Raw genomic sequence first — 20,136 nt, forward strand, 5'->3', positions numbered from 1 at the left:
GTTGCAGAGCCGGGGGGGAGGCTGCAGAGCTGGGGCGAGGTTGCAGAGCAGTGCTCCCTACTGCAGCCTCCCCTGTTTGCAGCGCGGTGAGATCTCTGCTTGCTGTCAGTGATGATGAGGAGCTGCCCATATTCTTCTCACAGCTGAGACTTGTTACAATTGTATCCAGTGTCCACTGCCCTCAGGATGAGATAATGAATGTCTGCACTCACTGACTGCAGCAGAGGTATTGTATGCAGCTCCTCCCGCACAACGACATTTATCATCTGCCACCCTCTTATAAATCTGTGGGGTCCCGGGGGTCAATGAGGCCCCTGGGTCGGTGATTTCTGCCCGGTGTGTCGGGGGTTAATCTCTTTGTCGCCGCGCTCTGATATTTGGCGCTCGCTGCATTTTTCCATCCTGGGGTGCGACGTTGCGCTCAGCCGCCGTTTACACAAGTGTCTGGGCCACAGCCAATCAGATTGGGGCAGAGTCTGCGGCTCACATCCAGGAGGGCGAGCAAAGGGGGCGCTGCACCCAGGAGGGCGAGCAAAGGGGGCGCTGCACCCAGGAGGGCGAGCAAAGGGGGCGCTGCACCCAGGAGGGCGAGCAAAGGGGGCGCTGCACCCAGGAGGGCGAGCAAAGGGGGCGCTGCACCCAGGAGGGCGAGCAAAGGGGGCGCTGCACCCAGGAGGGCATGCAAAGGGGGCGCTACACCCAGGAGGGAGAGCAAAGGGGGAGCTGCACCCAGGAGGGCGAGCAAAGGGGGCGCTGCACCCTGGAGGACGAGCAAAGGGGGCGCTGCACCCAGGAGGGAGAGCAAAGGGGGCGCTGCACCCAGGAGTGAGAGCAAAGGGGGCGCTGCACCCAGGAGGACGAGCAAAGGGGGCCTGCACCCAGGAGGGAGAGCAAAGGGGGCGCTGCACCCAGGAGGGCGAGCAAAGGGGGCGCTGCACCCAGGAGGGCGTGCAAAGGGGGCGCTGCACCCAGGAGGGCGAGCAAAGGGGGCGCTGCACCCAGGAGGACGAGCAAAGGGGGCGCTGCACCCAGGAGGGCGAGCAAAGGGGGCGCTGCATGCAGGAGGGAGAGCAAAGGGGGGCGCTGCACCCAGGAGGGCGAGCAAAGGGGTCGCTACACCCAGGAGGGCGAGCAAAGGGGTCGCTGCACCCAGGAGGGCGAGCAAAGGGGGCGCTGCACCCAGGAGGGAGAGCAAAGGGGGCGCTGCACCCAGGAGGGCGAGCAAAGGGGGCGCTGCACCCAGGAGGGTGAGCAAAGGGGGCGCTGCACCCAGGAGGGAGAGCAAAGGGGGCTCTGCACCCAGGAGGACGAGCAAAGGGGGCGCTGCACCCAGGAGGGCGAGCAAAGGGGCATTGCACCCAGGAGGACGAGCAAAGGAGGCTTTGCACCCAGGAGGGCGAGCAAAGGGGGCGCTGCACCCAGGAGGGCGAGCAAAGGGGGCATTGCACCCAGGAGGACGAGTAAAGGGGGCGCTGCCCCCAGGAGCGCGAGCAAAGGGGGCGCTGCACCCAGGAGGGCAAGCAAAGGGGGCGCTGCACCCAGGAGGGCAAGCATAGGGGGCGCTGGACCCAGGAGGGAGAGCAAAGGGGGGCGCTGCACCCAGGAGGGAGAGCAAAGGGGGGCGCTGCACCCAGGAGGGAGAGCAAAGGGGGGCGCTGCACCCAGGAGGGAGAGCAAAGGGGGGTGCTGCACCCAGGAGGGAGAGCAAAGGGGGGCGCTGCATCCAGGAGGGAGAGCAAAGGGGGGCGCTGCACCCAGGAGGGCGAGCAAAGGGGGCGCTGCACCCAGGAGGGAGAGCAAAGGGGGCTCTGCACCTAGGAGGACGAGCAAAGGGGGCGCTGCACCCAGGAGGGCGAGCAAAGGGGGCGCTGCATCTAGGAGGGCGAGCAAAGGGGGCGCTGCACCCAGGAGGGCGAGCAAAGGGGGCATTGCACCCAGGAGGATGAGCAAAGGAGGCTTTGCACCCAGGAGGGCGAGCAAAGGGGGCGCTGCACCCAGGAGGGCGAGTAAAGGGGGCATTGCACCCAGGAGGACGAGCAAAGGGGGCGCTGCACCCAGGAGCGCGAGCAAAGGGGGCGCTGCACCCAGGAGGGCAAGCAAAGGGGGCGCTGCACCCAGGAGGGCAAGCATAGGGGGCGCTGGACCCAGGAGGGAGAGCAAAGGGGGGCGCTGCACCCAGGAGGGAGAGCAAAGGGGGGTGCTGCACCCAGGAGGGAGAGCAAAGGGGGGCGCTGCATCCAGGAGGGAGAGCAAAGGGGGGCGCTGCACCCAGGAGGGAGAGCAAAGGGGGGCGCAGCACCCAGGAGGGAGAGCAAAGTGGGGCGCTGCACCCAGGAGGGAGAACAAAGGGGGCGCTGCACCCAGGAGGACGAGCAAAGGGGGCGCTGCACCCAGGAGGACGAGCAAAGTGGGCGCTGCACGCAGGAGGGCGAGCAAAGGGGGCGCTGCACCCAGGAGGGCGAGCAAAGGGGGGCGCTGCACCCAGGAGGGAGAGCAAAGGGGGGTGCTGCACCCAGGAGGGAGAGCAAAGGGGGGTGCTGCACCCAGGAGGGAGAGCAAAGGGGGGCGCTGCATCCAGGAGGGAGAGCAAAGGGGGGCGCTGCACCCAGGAGGGAGAGCAAAGGGGGGCGCAGCACCCAGGAGGGAGAGCAAAGTGGGGCGCTGCACCCAGGAGGGAGAACAAAGGGGGCGCTGCACCCAGGAGGACGAGCAAAGGGGGCGCTGCACCCAGGAGGACGAGCAAAGTGGGCGCTGCACGCAGGAGGGCGAGCAAAGGGGGCGCTGCACCCAGGAGGGCGAGCAAAGGGGGCGCTGCACCCAAGAGGACGAGCCAAGGGGGCGCTGCACCCAGGAGGGAGATCAAAGGGAGGCGCTGCACCCAGGAGGGAAAGCAAAGGGGGCCTGCACCCAGGAGGGAGAACAAAGGGGGCGCTGCACCCAGGAGGGAGAGCAAAGGGGGGCGCTGCACCCAGGAGGACAAGCAAAGGGGGCGCTGCACCCAGGAGGACGAGCAAAGGGGACGCTGCACCCAGGATATATATATAATAATGCCTGTATATATAATTTCATGGTGTCTGAACAGCGCTCCATCCCAGTGAGATCACCTGATGAGAGTAGTAGTGACCCTTTCCTCCCGCTCTGCACAGAAGGCGCTGGAGCAGCCGCACCGGACTCCCTCCATCTGGGTCGCCATCTACAAGGCATTCGGCCGCCCCATCCTGCTGAGCAGTACCTTCCGCTACCTGGCAGACCTCCTGGGCTTTGTGGGGCCGCTTTGCATCTCGGGGATCGTTCAGCATCTGGGAGGCAACAATGGAACCAAAGCTGAGCAGGTAAAGCCGGGGACGGCGACGTGTGCAGTGTGAGTGCTGGAACTGCAGAGAATCCCTCCTGCTGGTGACACTATGGGAAGAATGGATGTCACTGTCCTGTGTCTCACTGCTCTCACTGATAAGTATGTGACCCCCTCCTCTCTCCCCAGGATCTTCCCAGCAGCCCCTTCATCAGCGTCTGCTTCCTCTCCTCCAAGGAGTTTCTGGAGAATAACTACGTCCTCGCCGTTCTGCTGTTCCTGGCGCTGATTCTCCAGAGAACCTTCCTGCAGGCGTCATACTACGTGGCCATCGAGACCGGGATCAACCTGCGGGGGGCGCTGCTGGTGCGTGTACCCAAAATACAGATACAGGGTGTCCTATATGTCTGCTAATGGGGTGTACAGTAGTGATGAGCGAGCATGAACTGTTAACCTTTTCGGCGAGGTAAGGGGTTAAGAATTCATGCTCGCTCATCACTAGGGTACAGTCTATTACTCCCTGTTATCAGCCATTACTGTGTAATCACCCTGCTCTCGCTCGTGCTCTCTGGTGTCAGCCGCCCTCCTCTCTTGCAGGCCATGATCTACAATAAGATCCTGAAGCTCTCCACCTCTAACATGTCCATGGGGGAGATGACGCTGGGGCAGATCAATAACCTGGTGGCCATCGAGACCAACCAGCTGATGTGGTTCCTGTTCCTGTGCCCCAATCTGTGGGCGATGCCCGTGCAGGTACAGCACAAGGGAGCGGCCGCCACGCCGGGGGGCCACAGCCTCACACATGGAGCCCGGCGGTTGTCAGCAGTGATGGGTGGTCTTTCTCCTGCAGATCATTATGGGGGTCATCCTCCTGTACAAGCTCCTGGGGGTCAGCGCTCTGGTGGGCGCGGCGGTCATCTTGCTGCTCGCTCCGGTGCAATACTTCATTGCTACGAATCTGGCGGAGGTGCAGAAGAACACACTGGTGAGTGTGGCCCCGGGGGCCCCAGCTGGTGAGTGTGGCCCCGGGGGCCCTGGCTGATGAGTGTGGCCCGGCTGGAGAGTGGGGCCCTGGCTGGTGAATGTGGCCTCGGCTGGAGAGTGGGGCCCTGGCTGGTGAGTGGGGCCCCGGCTGGAGAGTGGGGCCCTGGCTGGTGAATGTGGCCTCGGCTGGAGAGTGGGGCCCCGGCTGGAGAGTGGGGCCCTGGCTGGTGAGTGGGGCACCAGCTGGAGAGTGGGGCCCCGGCTGGGGAGTGAGGCCCCTTCTGGTGAGTGTGGCCCCTGCTGACTGCTTCTCGTTTTCAGGATTATTCCACCGAGAGGTTAAAGAAGACGAACGAGATCCTGAGGGGCATCAAGCTGCTGAAGCTGTACGCCTGGGAGGACATCTTCTGCGCCAGCGTGGAGGAGACGCGGGGCAAGGAGCTGACCAGCCTGAAGAACTTCGCCCTGCACACCTCGCTCTCCAGTGCGTGCCCCCGAGGGGCCACCGGCCCGTAATGTCCGGGGGATTCGGGAGTCCCGGTCCTGTAATATCCGGGTTATGTCAGGGATTCGGGGGTCCCGGTCCTGTAATATCCGGGTTATGTCAGGGATTCGGGGGTCCCGGTCCTGTAATATCCGGGTTATGTCAGGGATTCGGGGGTCCCGGTCCTGTAATATCCGGGTTATGTTGGGGATTCGGGGGTCCCGGTCCTGTAATATCCAGGTTGTGTCGGGGATTCGGAGGTCCCGGTCCTGTAAAATCCAGGTTATGTCGGGGATTCGGGGGTCCCACTCCTGTAATATCCGGGTTATGTCGGGGATTCGGGGGTCCCGCTCCTGTAATATCCGGGTTATGTCGGGGATTCGGGGGTCCCGGTCCTGTAATATCCGGGTTATGTCAGGGATTCGGGGGGTTCCGGTCCTGTAATATCTGGGTTATGTCGGGGATTCGGGGGTCCCGGTCCTGTAATATCCGGGTTATATCAGGGATTCGGGGGTCCCGGTCCTGTAATATCCGGGTTATGTCGGGGATTTGGGGGTCCCGGTCCTATAATATCCGGGTTATATCAGGGATTCGGGGGTCCCGGTCCTGTAATATCCGGGTTATGTCAGGGATTCGGGGGTCCCGGTCCTGTAATATCCAGGTTATGTCAAGGATTCGGGGGTCCCGGTCCTGTAATATCCGGGTTATGTCGGGGATTCGGGGGTCCCGGTCCTGTAATATCCAGGTTATGTCGGGGATTCGGGGGTCCCGGTCCTGTAATATCCGGGTTATGTCGGGGATTCGGGGGTCCCGGTCCTGTAATATCCGGGTTATGTTGGGGATTCGGGGGTCCCGGTCCTGTAATATCCGGGTTATGTCGGGGATTTGGGGGTCCCGGTCCTGTAATATCCGGGTTATGTCAGGGATTCGGGGGTCCCGGTCCTGTAATATCCAGGTTATGTCGAGGATTCGGGGGGTTCCGGTCCTGTAATATCCGGGTTATGTCGGGGATTCGGGGGTCCCACTCCTGTAATATCCGGGTTATGTCGGGGATTCGGGGGTCCCGCTTCTGTAATATCCGGGTTATGTCGGGGATTCGGGGGTCCCGGTCCTGTAATATCCGGGTTATGTCAGGGATTCGGGGGGTTCCGGTCCTGTAATATCCGGGTTATGTCGGGGATTCGGGGGTCTCACTCCTGTAATATCCGGGTTATATCGGGGATTCGGGGGTCCCGCTCCTGTAATATCCGGGTTATGTCGGGGATTCGGGGGTCCCGGTCCTGTAATATCCGGGTTATGTCAGGGATTCGGGGGGTTCCGGTCCTGTAATATCTGGGTTATGTCGGGGATTCGGGGGTCCCGGTCCTGTAATATCCGGGTTATATCAGGGATTCGGGGGTCCCGGTCCTGTAATATCCGGGTTATGTCGGGGATTTGGGGGTCCCGGTCCTGTAATATCCGGGTTATATCAGGGATTCGGGGGTCCCGGTCCTGTAATATCCGGGTTATGTCAGGGATTCGGGGGTCCCGGTCCTGTAATATCCAGGTTATGTCAAGGATTCGGGGGTCCCGGTCCTGTAATATCCGGGTTATGTTGGGGATTCGGGGGTCCCGGTCCTGTAATATCCGGGTTATGTTGGGGATTCGGGGGTCCCGGTCCTGTAATATCCGGGTTATGTCGGGGATTTGGGGGTCCCGGTCCTGTAATATCCGGGTTATATCAGGGATTCGGGGGTCCCGGTCCTGTAATATCCGGGTTATGTCGAGGATTCGGGGGGTTCCGGTCCTGTAATATCCGGGTTATGTCAGGGATTCGGGGGTCCCGGTCCTGTAATATCCAGGTTATGTCGAGGATTCGGGGGGTTCCGGTCCTGTAATATCCGGGTTATGTCGGGGATTCGGGGGTCCCGGTCCTGTAATATCCGGGTTATGTCGGGGATTCGGGGGTCCCGGTCCTGTAATATCCGGGTTATGTCAGGGATTCGGGGGTCCCGGTCCTGTAATATCCGGGTTATGTCGGGGATTCGGGGGTCCCGGTCCTGTAATATCCGGGTTATGTCGGGGATTTGAGGTCTTGTAATGGAAGCATTGTCATGTGGAGATGATGGGTGAGTAGTATGTGGAGTGAGAGTGGATGATGGGAGTTCAGGCCTCGGGGGAGGGGGCTTTGCTTCCAGGATTTTGCACTTTGCTGATGACTGTCAAATCCTCAGATCTCAGAAACTGGGTCATTAGAGAAGATGGGACGTACGGGGCGACGGTGCCGCCGGCGGGCGAGAGCAGGAGAGTGCCCCATTATGTCCGTGTACAGAGGACACTGCGGCCGGGGGTCCGGGAGGCCAATATTAACCCATCACTGTCCATTCTGTATGCTGATCTCCTGGAATGAGGGGATCCAGTCTCATACTGCACTGCAGACAATAGAGCGGGATCATGTAACACTGCAGATGAGGGATTATGCAGCACCGGATTATATACTATAGCACCGGATTATACAGCACCGGATTATATACTATAGGATCAGATTATATAGCACCAGATTATATACTATAGGATCAGATTATATAGCACCGGATTATATAGCAGCAGATTATATACTATAGCACCGGATTATATACTATAGCATCAGATTATATAGCACCGGATTATATAGCAGCGGATTATATACTATAGCATCGGATTATACAGCACCGGATTATATACTATAGCATCAGATTATATAGCACCGGATTATATAGCAGCAGATTATATACTATAGCACCGGATTATATACTATAGCATCAGATTATATAGCACCGGATTATATACTATAGCATCAGATTATATAGCACCGGATTATATACTATAGAATCAGATTATATACTATGGCACCAGATTATATACTATAGCACCAGATTATATAGCACCGGATTATATACTATAGCACCGGATTATATAGCAGCGGATTATATACTATAGCATCGGATTATACAGCACCGGATTATATACTATAGCACCGGATTATATAGCACCGGATTATATACTATAGCACCGGATTATATAGCACCGGATTATATACTATAGCACCGGATTATATAGCACCGGATTATATACTATAGCATCGGATTATATAGCACCGGATTACATACTATAGCACCGGATTATATAGCACCGGATTATATACTATAGCACCAGATTATATAGCACCGGATTATATACTATAGCATTGGATTATATAGCACCAGATTATATACTATAGCATCGGATTATATAGCACCGGATTATATACTATAGCACCGGATTATATAGCACCGGATTATATACTATAGCATCGGATTATATAGCACTGGATTATATACTATAGCACCGGATTATATACTATAGCTCCGGATTACATAGCACCGGATTATATACTATAGCACCGGATTATATACTATAGAACCAGATTCTATAGCACTGGATTATATACTATAGCACCAGATTATATAGCACCGGATTATATACTATAGCATCGGATTATATAGCACTGGATTATATACTATAGCACCGGATTATATACTATAGCACCGGATTACATAGCACCGGATTATATACTATAGCACCGGATAATATACTATAGAACCAGATTCTATAGCACTGGATTATATACTATAGCACCAGATTATATAGCACCGGATTATATACTATAGCACCAGATTCTATAGCACCGGATTATATACTATAGCACCAGATTATATAGCACGGGATTATATAGCGCAATATTATATTATATAACACCGGATTATATAGCATTGGATTATATAGCACCGGATTATATAGTGCGAGATTATATAGCACCGGATTATTTAGCACCAGATTATATAATATAGCACCAGATTATATACTATAGCACCAGATTAAGTAGCGCCAGATTAAATAGCACCAGATTATATATTATAGCACTGGATTATATAGCACCGCATTATATACTATAGCACCGGATTAAAGTCATAGCTGAAAGTGCTGTCACCTTTAAATTGTTCCACAAAATGAAGTATTTCCCCAGACAATTATCACAATTCCACATGTTTTGTTATACACAGGTTTATTTCCTTTGTGTGTATTGGAACAACACAAAAAAACAGAAAAAAAGGCAAATTGGAGATAATTTCACAATTGTGGGTAAAAATCTTTGTTTCCAGTATGTGATGCTCGTTCACACTCACCTGTGGCAAGTAACAGGTGTGGGGAATATGAGAATCACACCTGAAACCAGATAAAAATTGCCTCAATCTTTGCATTGTGTGTCTGTGTGTGCCACACTAAGCATGGAGAACAGAAAGAGGAGAAGAGAACTGTCTGAGGACCTGAGAACCAAAATTGTATCAACAATCTCAACACTACAAGTCCATCTCCAGAGATCTTGATGTTCCTTTGTCCACGGTGCGCAACATAATCAAGAGGTTTTCAACCCATGGCTCTGTAGATAATCTCCTTGGACTTGGACGGCAGATAACAATGATGAAAGGTTGTACCGCAGGATAGTCCGGATGGTGGATAAGCAGCTCCAATCAAGTTCCAGAGAAATTCAATCTGTCCTGCCAGTTTAGGGTTAGTAGTGTCAGCGCAAACTATCCGCCCACATGTGAATGTAATGTCAGGAGACCCACGAGGACCCAACTGCTGACACAGGGACAGAAAAAAGCTGGACTGCAGTTTGCCAAAATGTACGTGAGTAAACCAAAATCCTTCTGGGAAAGCGTCTTGTGGACAGATGAGACCAAGATAAAGCTTTGTGGTAAAGCACATCAATCTACTATTTACCGAAAATGGAATGAGGTCTACAAAGAAAAGAACACAGCACCTACAGTCAGGTATGGTGGAAGGTCACATGTTTTGGGGTTCATGAAATCTGAAGATTTCCAAAGGATTTTGGGTTACAATGTAGTGCCTAGTGTCAAAAAAGCTGGGTGTGCGTCCTAGGTCATGGGTCGTCCAGCAGGACCATACATACTTCAAGAAGCCCCCAGAAATGGATGGAAGCAAAGCGCTGGAGAGTCCTGAAGTGGCCGGATCTAAATCCCATTGATCCCCTGTGGAGAGATCTTACAATTGCTGTTGGGAGAAGACGTCTTCACATATGAGACCTGGAGCAGATCGTAAGAAGAGTCCAAGATCCCGACTGAGGAGGAAGAAGCTGATGGTTATAGGAAGCGACAGGTATTTATTCCAGAGGGCGCAACCAAATAGTAAGGAGGGGAAACAATTGTGTCCGGAACATTTTTAGGGTTTTGTGTGAAATTATCTCCAATTTGCCTTATACTTTATACCTGTGTATAACCAAAGATTGTGATCATTGTCTGGAGAAATACTTCATTTTCAAGGGTGACAGCACTCTGGGCCAGGACTGTACACAGGACCGGATTATATGTAGCACTTGAGTCCATTGTATCAACCAGAAAGATACAATTTGTTGCTGGTTCTTATTACTTGCACTCAGGTCGGAGATGGTTTGGAGATGTGGGACCTGTAGTTCTCTCCTGCTGGGGTTAGAGATGGTTTGGAGATATGGGACTTGTAGTTCTCTCCTGCTTGGGTCGGAGATGGTTTGGAGATGTGGGACTTGTAGTTCTCTCCTGCTTGGGTTAGAGATGGTTTGGAGATATGGGACTTGTAGTTCTCTCCTGCTTGGGTCGGAGATGGTTTGGAGATGTGGGACTTGTAGTTCTCTCCTGCTTGGGTTGGAGATGGTTTGGAGATGTGGGACTTGTAGTTCTCTCCTGCTTGGGTTGGAGATGGTTTGGAGATGTGGGACCTGTAGTTCTCTCCTGCTTGGGTTGGAGATGGTTTGGAGATGTGGGACTTGTAGTTCTCTCCTGCTTGGGTCGGAGATGGTTTGGAGATGTGGGACTTGTAGTTCTCTCCTGCTTGGGTTGGAGATGGTTTGGAGATGTGGGACTTGTAGTTCTCTCCTGCTTGGGTTGGAGATGGTTTGGAGATGTGGGACTTGTAGTTCTCTCCTGCTTGGGTCGGAGATGGTTTGGAGATGTGGGACCTGTAGTTCTCTCCTGCTTGGGTTGGAGATGGTTTGGAGATGTGGGACTTGTAGTTCTCTCCTGCTTGGGTTGGAGATGGTTTGGAGATGTGGGACTTGTAGTTCTCTCCTGCTTGGGTTGGAGATGGTTTGGAGATGTGGGACCTGTAGTTCTCTCCTGCTTGGGTTGGAGATGGTTTGGAGATGTGGGACTTGTAGTTCTCTCCTGCTTGGGTTGGAGATGGTTTGGAGATGTGGGACTTGTAGTTCTCTCCTGCTTGGGTTGGAGATGGTTTGGAGATGTGGGACTTGTAGTTCTCTCCTGCTTGGGTCGGAGATGGTTTGGAGATGTGGGACCTGTAGTTCTCTCCTGCTTGGGTTGGAGATGGTTTGGAGATGTGGGACTTGTAGTTCTCTCCTGCTTGGGTTGGAGATGGTTTGGAGATGTGGGACCTGTAGTTCTCTCCTGCTTGGGTTGGAGATGGTTTGGAGATGTGGGACATGTAGTTCTCTCCTGCTTGGGTCGGAGATGGTTTGGAGATGTGGGACCTGTAGTTCTCTCCTGCTTGGGTCGGAGATGGTTTGGAGATGTGGGACCTGTAGTTCTCTCCTGCTTGGGTCGGGGATGGTTTGGAGATGTGGGACCTGTAGTTCTCTCCTGCTTGGGTCGGAGATGGTTTGGAGATGTGGGACTTGTAGTTCTCTGCTGCTTGGGTTTTAGATGGTTTGGAGATGTGGGACCTGTAGTTCTCTCCTGCTTGGGTTGGAGATGGTTTGGAGATGTGGGACCTGTAGTTCTCTCCTGCTTGGGTCGGAGATGGTTTGGAGATTTGGGACTTGTAGTTCTCTCCTGCTTGGGTTGGAGATGGTTTGGAGATGTGGGACATGTAGTTCTCTCCTGCTTGGGTTGGAGATGGTTTGGAGATGTGGGACCTGTAGTTCTCTCCTGCTTGGGTCGGAGATGGTTTGGAGATGTGGGACTTGTAGTTCTCTTCTGCTGGGGTTGGAGATGGCTTGGAGATGTGGGACCTGTAGTTCTCTCCTGCTTGGGTTGGAGATGGTTTGGAGATGTGGGACCTGTAGTTCTCTCCTGCTTGGGTCGGGGATGGTTTGGAGATGTGGGACCTGTAGTTCTCTCCTGCTTGGGTCGGAGATGGTTTGGAGATGTGGGACTTGTAGTTCTCTGCTGCTTGGGTTGGAGATGGTTTGGAGATGTGGGACCTGTAGTTCTCTCCTGCTTGGGTTGGAGATGGTTTGGAGATGTGGGACCTGTAGTTCTCTCCTGCTTGGGTCGGAGATGGTTTGGAGATTTGGGACTTGTAGTTCTCTCCTGCTTGGGTTGGAGATGGTTTGGAGATGTGGGACATGTAGTTCTCTCCTGCTTGGGTTGGAGATGTGGGACCTGTAGTTCTCTCCTGCTTGGGTCGGAGATGGTTTGGAGATGTGGGACTTGTAGTTCTCTTCTGCTGGGGTTGGAGATGGTTTGGAGATGTGGGACCTGTAGTTCTCTCCTGCTTGGGTCGGAGATGGTTTGGAGATGTGGGACTTGTAGTTCTCTCCTGCTTGGGTTGGAGATGGTTTGGAGATGTGGGACTTGTAGTTCTCTCCTGCTTGGGTCGGAGATGGTTTGGAGATGTGGGACTTGTAGTTCTCTCCTGCTTGGGTTGGAGATGGTTTGGAGATGTGGGACTTGTAGTTCTCTCCTGCTGGGGTTGGAGATGGTTTGGAGATGTGGGACTTGTAGTTCTCTCCTGCTTGGGTTGGAGATGGTTTGGAGATGTGGGACCTGTAGTTCTCTCCTGCTTGGGTTGGAGATGGTTTGGAGATGTGGGACTTGTAGTTCTCTCCTGCTTGGGTTGGAGATGGTTTGGAGATGTGGGACCTGTAGTTCTCTCCTGCTTGGGTCGGAGATGGTTTGGAGATGTGGGACCTGTAGTTCTCTCCTGCTTGGGTTGGAGATGGTTTGGAGATGTGGGACATGTAGTTCTCTCCTGCTCGGGTTGGAGATGGTTTGGAGATATGGGACATGTAGTTCTCTCCTGCTTGGGTCGGAGATGGTTTGGAGATGAGGGACCTGTAGTTCTCTCCTGCTGGGGTTGGAGATGGTTTGGAGATGTGGGACTTGTAGTTCTCTCCTGCTTGGGTCGGAGATGGTTTGGAGATGTGGGACTTGTAGTTCTCTCCTGCTCGGGTTGGAGATGGTTTGGAGATGTGGGACCTGTAGTTCTCTCCTGCTTGGGTCGGAGATGGTTTGGAGATGTGGGACCTGTAGTTCTCTCCTGCTGGTGTTGGAGATTGTTTGGAGATGTGGGATTTGTAGTTCTCTCCTGCTCGGGTTGGAGATGGTTTGGAGATGTGGGACATGTAGTTCTCTCCTGCTGGGGTTGGAGATGGTTTGGAGATGTGGGACTTGTAGTTCTCTCCTGCTTGGGTTGGAGATGGTTTGGAGATGTGGGACCTGTAGTTCTCTCCTGCTTGGGTTGGAGATGGTTTGGAGATGTGGGACCTGTAGTTCTCTCCTGCTTGGGTCAGAGATGGTTTGGAGATGTGGGACCTGTAGTTCTCTCCTGCTTGGGTTGGAGATGGTTTGGAGATGTGGGACCTGTAGTTCTCTCCTGCTTGGGTCAGAGATGGTTTGGAGATGTGGGACCTGTAGTTCTCTCTTGCTTGGGTTGGAGATGTGGGACATGTAGTTCTCTCCTGCTTGGGTCGGAGATGGTTTGGAGATGTGGGACCTGTAGTTCTCTCCTGCTTGGGTTGGAGATGGTTTGGAGATGTGGGACTTGTAGTTCTCTCCTGCTTGGGTTGGAGATGGTTTGGAGATGTGGGACTTGTAGTTCTCTCCTGCTTGGGTTGGAAATGGTTTGGAGATGTGGGACCTGTAGTTCTCTCCTGCTTGGGTTGGAGATGGTTTGGAGATGTGGGACTTGTAGTTCTCTCCTGCTTGGGTTGGAGATGGTTTGGAGATGTGGGACTTGTAGTTCTCTCCTGCTTGGGTTAGAGATGGTTTGGAGATGTGGGACCTGTAGTTCTCTCTTGCTTGGGTCGGAGATGGTTTGGAGATGTGGGACTTGTAGTTCTCTCCTGCTTGGGTTGGAGATGGTTTGGAGATGTGGGACATGTAGTTCTCTCCTGCTTGGGTCGGAGATGGTTTGGAGATGTGGGACCTGTAGTTCTCTCCTGCTTGGGTCGGAGATGGTTTGGAGATGTGGGACATGTAGTTCTCTCCTGCTTGGGTCGGAGATGGTTTGGAGATGAGGGACCTGTAGTTCTCTCCTGCTTGGGTCGGAGATGGTTTGGAGATGTGGGACCTGTAGTTCTCTCTTGCTTGGGTTGGAGATGTGGGACTTGTAGTTCTTTGCAGCTAATCCTCTGTAATCTTGTGTCTTGCAGTCTTCATGAATGCAGCCATCCCCATAGCGGCGGTGCTGGCGGTAAGATCCAGTGTATATATATGTGCACATGTCGGGGGCTCCTTTCCCGCTTGGTCTTGCTGTTGCCCCTCTCTCGGTGACCCGCCCGCTCTGGACTCTTGACGGTTTCTTCTCTGCTTCTCAGACGTTTGTGACGCACGAGTACGTGGAGAACGAGGCGCTGACTCCGGCCAACGCCTTCGCGTCCCTGTCGCTCTTCCACATCCTGGTGACTCCGCTCTTCATGCTCTCCACCGTGGTCAGATTTGCCGTGAAGGCGCTCGTCAGGTGCGTTATACAAGTCGTACACTGCTTCTCGCCCGACGGTCGGATCTGTGACCCGTCTTCTCTCCCCGCAGCGTCCAGAAGTTAAACGAGTTCTTCACGAGTGATGAGATCAGAGATGACAACGCAAGGAACGGAGAGTCCCCGGCCCTGCTGGACGCCTGCCGGAAACATCCTGGCATTGTAGGTACCGCGCTCCCCTGGGCCCCTGTACCTGGTGATGTGTGACGTCCGCCCGTCATTCACTGACGTCCTAGAAGATCCTGACCTCTGGGGGTGTCGACTCACTCCGAGGACCCCCGTCCTGGCCTGTAATACCCTATTAATGCCGGTCTGTGTGCTTCAGACTGTACGAGTCCAGTCCTTGCTGGTATCATAGTCCCTACTGCTGTCAGTGACTGGTCGCAGCCGTCCAAAGCCTGAAAACCTCTTCTGACCTAACACTGCTCACAGAGGAGGGTTTGTTACAATGTGAGCAGTCTGGGGAATGCTTTGTGAGGAAAAGGCTACAGCCAGACTGATACATTATAACATACTCTCAGCGGTGGGGATCTCTGCAGTGTTTCTCAATGATACATTGTAGCACACTGTTGCGATACTGGCGTAGTACTGCTGGAAACCAGTGGCCGAAGGAGCACGAACAGGAACAGCAAGCGGTAGTAGAAGTTCTTGGAGTTAGCAAAAGGAGTTGTAGGAAAACAGTCCGTAGATAGATGAGAACAATCTAGGTAAGAATGTTCAGGAGCTTGGAGACTGGAAACTAGGCTAATAGCTAGACACAATACTCAAGCAATGAGTGAGAGATCCATGCGGCTTTAAGTAGATCCAAACAGGAAACAAGATGGATCCCATAAGTTCAGAATCTGCCATCTTAGTAAAGGACAATTGCAGAACACAACAGCAGCCTCCAGTGGTAAGGAGTGGGATTGCAGCACAATTATTAAGGTGAACAATAGCAGCCACTAGTGGTCAAACTGTAGGAGGACAACTGGAATCCTAACATTACTCCCCCCTTTCAACAGGGGCCTCCGGACGATGCTTGGCTTGGTTTATGTGAGTATTTTTAGTGAAACTCTTTAAGCAGTCGAGGAGATTTTCTACAGGTTCCCAGGAGTTATCTTCAGGGCGGTACGCTTGTCACTTTATAAAGTACTGCAACTTGTTTCTGAATATTCTGGAATCCAGGACCTTTTCAACTGTGTAATGTTCTTGCCCGTCCACTTCAATAGGATCAGGAGGAGGCAGACGGCGCCCTGGAAAAGGATTTGAAACAAATGTCTTTAGCAAAGGAGACAATGGAACACTGGAACACTTCATTGTTCTGGGAAGTTGAAGGTGAAAAGTTACTGAGCTAACTTATCCAATTATTTTAAATGGACCAATACATTTTTGACTCTTTTTTTGGTGAGGGTTTATGGAGTTTCAAATTCTTGGTGGAAAGCCATACTCCATCACCGAAGCTTAGAGAAGGTCTGCGAGATGTATCTGCTGCTTCCTTATATTTCTCCGGGACAATTCTTAATGTGTCTTTTAGTATTTCCAGATTCTGTTGCAGGGATTGTATTCTGTTGGGTGACAGCAGGGATAGATATTTCTCTGGGAAAATTTGGAAGGATACTTGGATGGTATCCAGAATTTGCAAAGAATGGTGTTTGTTTGGTCGAAGCATTTTGAGAGTTGTTGTGTGAAGATTCTGCCATAGGAAGGAAATCACCCAGTCATCCTGGAGATGGAGCATCTGAGATGGAATTTTCATAGGCTGCAATAATCCCATTGGTAACGTGCAGGGAGCTGCATACACGGCACAGGTGTTACAGGAAGATACATATTGTTTAACATCTTTTTTAGCAATTGGACCACCGAAAGAAACGAGACAGAAATTCTTGTGGTTTTTGAATTCCTTTGTGTCCTGCTAACTTGGAGTCATGGATTAGTTTTAATACTTTTAAGTCTCACAGTTTCTGGGAACATAGATGCAATAATTATCAGTCCATACTTTATTCTGAAAGGTTAAGAGATATATCATCTGGTGGATGCAGAAGAATTGGGTCTGTCTCGAAGGCTTCTTGTATATCTTCCAGCAAGTCTTTGTTATGGATCACCCCCAGGAAGTTGGACCCGGGCAGAATAGTTGTTGGTGGTGCTACTGTAGAAGGATCTTTGGAGAAGACCCTAGATAAAGCATCGGCCTTACTGTTACGGGAGCCAGGTCGGTAAGAGATAACAAAGTTGAATTGGTCCAGAAAGAGGTGGGGGAGGGGGAGTTACATTTGGCAGACCTGATAAATTCAAGGTTACGATGGTCAGTTAGAACAATTTGTTGAGCGGCTCCTTCTAGATGATGTCTCCATTCCTTGATAGCTAAGAGCTCTTTGTTCCCCACATCTTAATTCTTCTCTGACACGGTCAAACTTCTGGAGAAATAAGCACAAGGATGTAGCAAATCTTTTGTTCCTGTTCTTTGTGATAGAATGGCCCCAACTGCACAGTCTGAAGCATCCACTTCTAGAAGAAAGGCATGTTCAGGATTGGGATGAATTAGTATAGGAGCTGTGATGAAGAAAAGAAAAAAGCATCTTGTGCTTCAGGAGACCAAACAAACGATATGCCTTTCTTTGATAATTCGGTGATTGGTGCAATTATACCTGGAAAAATTCTTAATGAAACGTCTGCAAAAATTGGCAAAGCCCACAAATCGTTGGACACTCAGTGATAGCTTGAATGTTGCAATCCTTGAGTAGAGATTATACAACCCAAGAACTGGATCTCTGTGTGATGGAACGCACATTTTTCCAGCTTAATATAAAGATCGTAGGTTCTTAGATGCTCTAGCACAGTTTTCACATGATTCTTCTGAAGAATTAGAAAAGATTAGTATATCATCCAGACAAATGACTACAAATTGATCAAGCAAGTCTCACCTGGTGTAACATGAACCAAGTTGTATGCCCCTCGGAGATCCAGTTTTTGTGAACAACTTGGCATGACGAACTCTGTCCAGCAATTGAGGGATCAAAGGCAGAGGGTAGCGATTCTTTACTGTAATTGGGTCTCAAGGAACAGTCTTTCTTTTTAACAAATAAGATGAAGATGGACGAATAAACTCTTTAGCTACATTTTCATCGATGTATTCCTTGAGTGTCTTTAATTCCTGCTCTGACAATGGGTAAATGCTTCCAAAGGGTATCACTGCTCCAGGCAATAGATCAAGTGGTTAATCATACGAGCCGACGAGGAGGGAGTTTGTCGGCGTTTTTCTTGTCACCTACATCAGCAAATTCCTTATATATAGATGTTAGTTTAGAAGATTGTTCAGGATCCTCTACAACCTCTTTATTCGATGAAGCCTGTGGGGAGTGTAAAGTAGATGGAAAAGACTCTTCTTTGGTTTCTCAATTGATTGGGGAGTGTACAGTAGATGGAAAAGACACTTCTTTGGTTTCTCAATTGATTGGGGAGTGTACAGTAGATGGAAAAGACACTTCTTTGGTTTCTCAATTGATTGGGGAGTGTACAGTAGATGGAAAAGACACTTCTTTGGTTTCTCAATTGATTGGGGAGTGTACAGTAGATGGAAAAGACACTTCTTTGGTTTCTCAATTGATTGTGGGATTTTGAGTCTGGAGCCACAGCAATCCCAGGAGATGATATTAGTAAGAAGGATAAAACCTCATGGTGATTAGGCTCCATAACTATCTCTACGGGTTCAGTCTCTTGATTCACTGGTCCCGAATTTATTGGAGATCCGTCAACAGTTTCCATGATAATAGATGAAAGCCTGTTTTGAATTTTAACCCCATGTTCCTTTGCGAAAGAGATGTCCATGAAGTTTCCGGTTGCTCCTGAATCAACCATGGCGGATGTGGAAATCCACTGAGAATCAACTTGAAACTTGATAGAAAGGAACCAATGAGAGTCCTTGTTTTTTTTTTTTTAATGTTGGGTGCAATAGAAGAAACTGAATGGATGACGGCATTCACTGTTTCAGACAAGACTGATTTTCCGTCGGAACAGTTGGGATCCGCAACCGCTGCCCCTGTTTTACGTAGTCGAGAAGGACAATTGACGAGAAAGTGGTCAGCCTTGCCGCAATAATATCTTCCGTAGATCCTGTGTAGCTTGTCCAAAAATGTGAACCTTATGAGATGTCTGAGTTTCATATGCCGTGTTTTTTAGTGTTTGCATATCTGCATAGATGTTGGTAAGCAAAGAGTTCATCTTAGGTACACGGCGTCCATGATGAACGATACTGGCATAATACTGCTGGAAACCAGTGGCCGAAGGAGCACAAGCAGGAACAGCAAGCGGTAGTAAAAGTTCTTAGATAAAGGGAAGGAGTTGTAGGAAACAGTCCGTAGATAAATGAGAACAGTCTGGGTAAGAATGTTCAGGAGCTGGAGACTGAAACTAGGCTAACAGCTAGACACAATACTCAAACAATGAGTGAGAGATCCATGTGACTTTAAGTAGGTCCAAACTGGAAACCAGATGGATTCCATAGATTCAGAATCCGCCATCTTGGTAAAGGGCAATTTCAGAACACAGCAGCAGCCTCCAGTGGTAAGGAGTGAAACTGCAGCACACTATTGAAGTGAACAATAGCGGACACTAGTGGTCAAACTGTAGAAGGACAACTGGAATCCTGACACACAATCTCAACGGTGGAGATCTCTGTGTTGTTTATTATCTCACTGATATATTGTAGCACAATCTCAGCGGTGGTGATCTCTGTGGTGTTTATTATCTCACTGATACATTGTAGCACACTCTCAGCGGTGGAGATCTCTGTGGTGTTTATTATCTCACTGATACATTGTAGAACACTCTCAGCGGTGGAGATCTCTGTGGTGTTTATTATCTCACTGATACATTGTAGCACACTCTCAGCGGTGGAGATCTCTGCGGTGTGTCTCACTGATACATTGTAGCACACTCTCAGCGGTGGAGATCTCTGCGGTGTGTCTCACTGATACATTGTAGCACACTCTCATCGGTGGAGATCTCTGCGGTGTGTCTCACTGATACATTGTAGAACACTCTCAGCGGTGGAGATCTCTGCAGTGTGTCTCACTGATACATTGTAGCACACTCTCAGCGGTGGAGATCTCTGCGGTGTGTCTCACTGATACATTGTAGAACACTCTCAGCGGTGGAGATCTCTGCGGTGTGTCTCACTGATACATTGTAGCACACTCTCAGCGGTGGAGATCTCTGCGGTGTGTCTCACTGATACATTGTAGCACACTCTCATCGGTGGAGATCTCTGCGGTGTGTCTCACTGATACATTGTAGAACACTCTCAGCGGTGGAGATCTCTGCGGTGTGTCTCACTGATACATTGTAGCACACTCTCAGCGGTGGAGATCTCTGCGGTGTGTCTCACTGATACATTGTAGCACGCTCTCATCGGTGGAGATCTCTGCGGTGTGTCTCACTGATACATTGTAGCACACTCTCATCGGTGGAGATCTCTGCGGTGTGTCTCATTGATACATTGTAGAACACTCTCAGCGGTGGAGATCTCTGCGGTGTGTCTCACTGATACATTGTAGAACACTCTCAGCGGTGGAGATCTCTGCGGTGTGTCTCACTGATACATTGTAGCACACTCTCATTGGTGGAGATCTCTGCGGTGTGTCTCACTGATACATTGTAGAACACTCTCAGCGGTGGAGATCTCTGTGGT

The 20,136-nt window shown here is 51.3% G+C and overlaps 1 protein-coding gene across 10 annotated transcripts in view; it reads left to right on the forward strand.

Moving 5' to 3' along the window:
• ABCC9 (ATP binding cassette subfamily C member 9) overlaps window positions 1–20,136 on the forward strand; it is a 138,825-nt gene that overhangs the window by 26,443 nt on the left and 92,246 nt on the right. For all 10 annotated transcript variants that reach the window (XM_073650547.1, XM_073650546.1, XM_073650550.1 and 7 more), the window contains 8 exons: window positions 3,147–3,332; window positions 3,482–3,658; window positions 3,890–4,045; window positions 4,143–4,277; window positions 4,598–4,760; window positions 14,146–14,186; window positions 14,311–14,453; window positions 14,525–14,633. In XM_073650547.1, coding sequence (XP_073506648.1) covers window positions 3,147–3,332; window positions 3,482–3,658; window positions 3,890–4,045; window positions 4,143–4,277; window positions 4,598–4,760; window positions 14,146–14,186; window positions 14,311–14,453; window positions 14,525–14,633 — 1,110 coding nt within the window. The remainder of the gene's footprint in view (window positions 1–3,146; window positions 3,333–3,481; window positions 3,659–3,889; window positions 4,046–4,142; window positions 4,278–4,597; window positions 4,761–14,145; window positions 14,187–14,310; window positions 14,454–14,524; window positions 14,634–20,136) is intronic.

The sequence above is a fragment of the Phyllobates terribilis genome, unplaced genomic scaffold (assembly GCF_046119375.1).
Source record: "Phyllobates terribilis strain yellow unplaced genomic scaffold, ASM4611937v1 Scaffold_10__3_contigs__length_209671492, whole genome shotgun sequence".
Taxonomy (NCBI): domain Eukaryota; kingdom Metazoa; phylum Chordata; class Amphibia; order Anura; family Dendrobatidae; genus Phyllobates; species Phyllobates terribilis.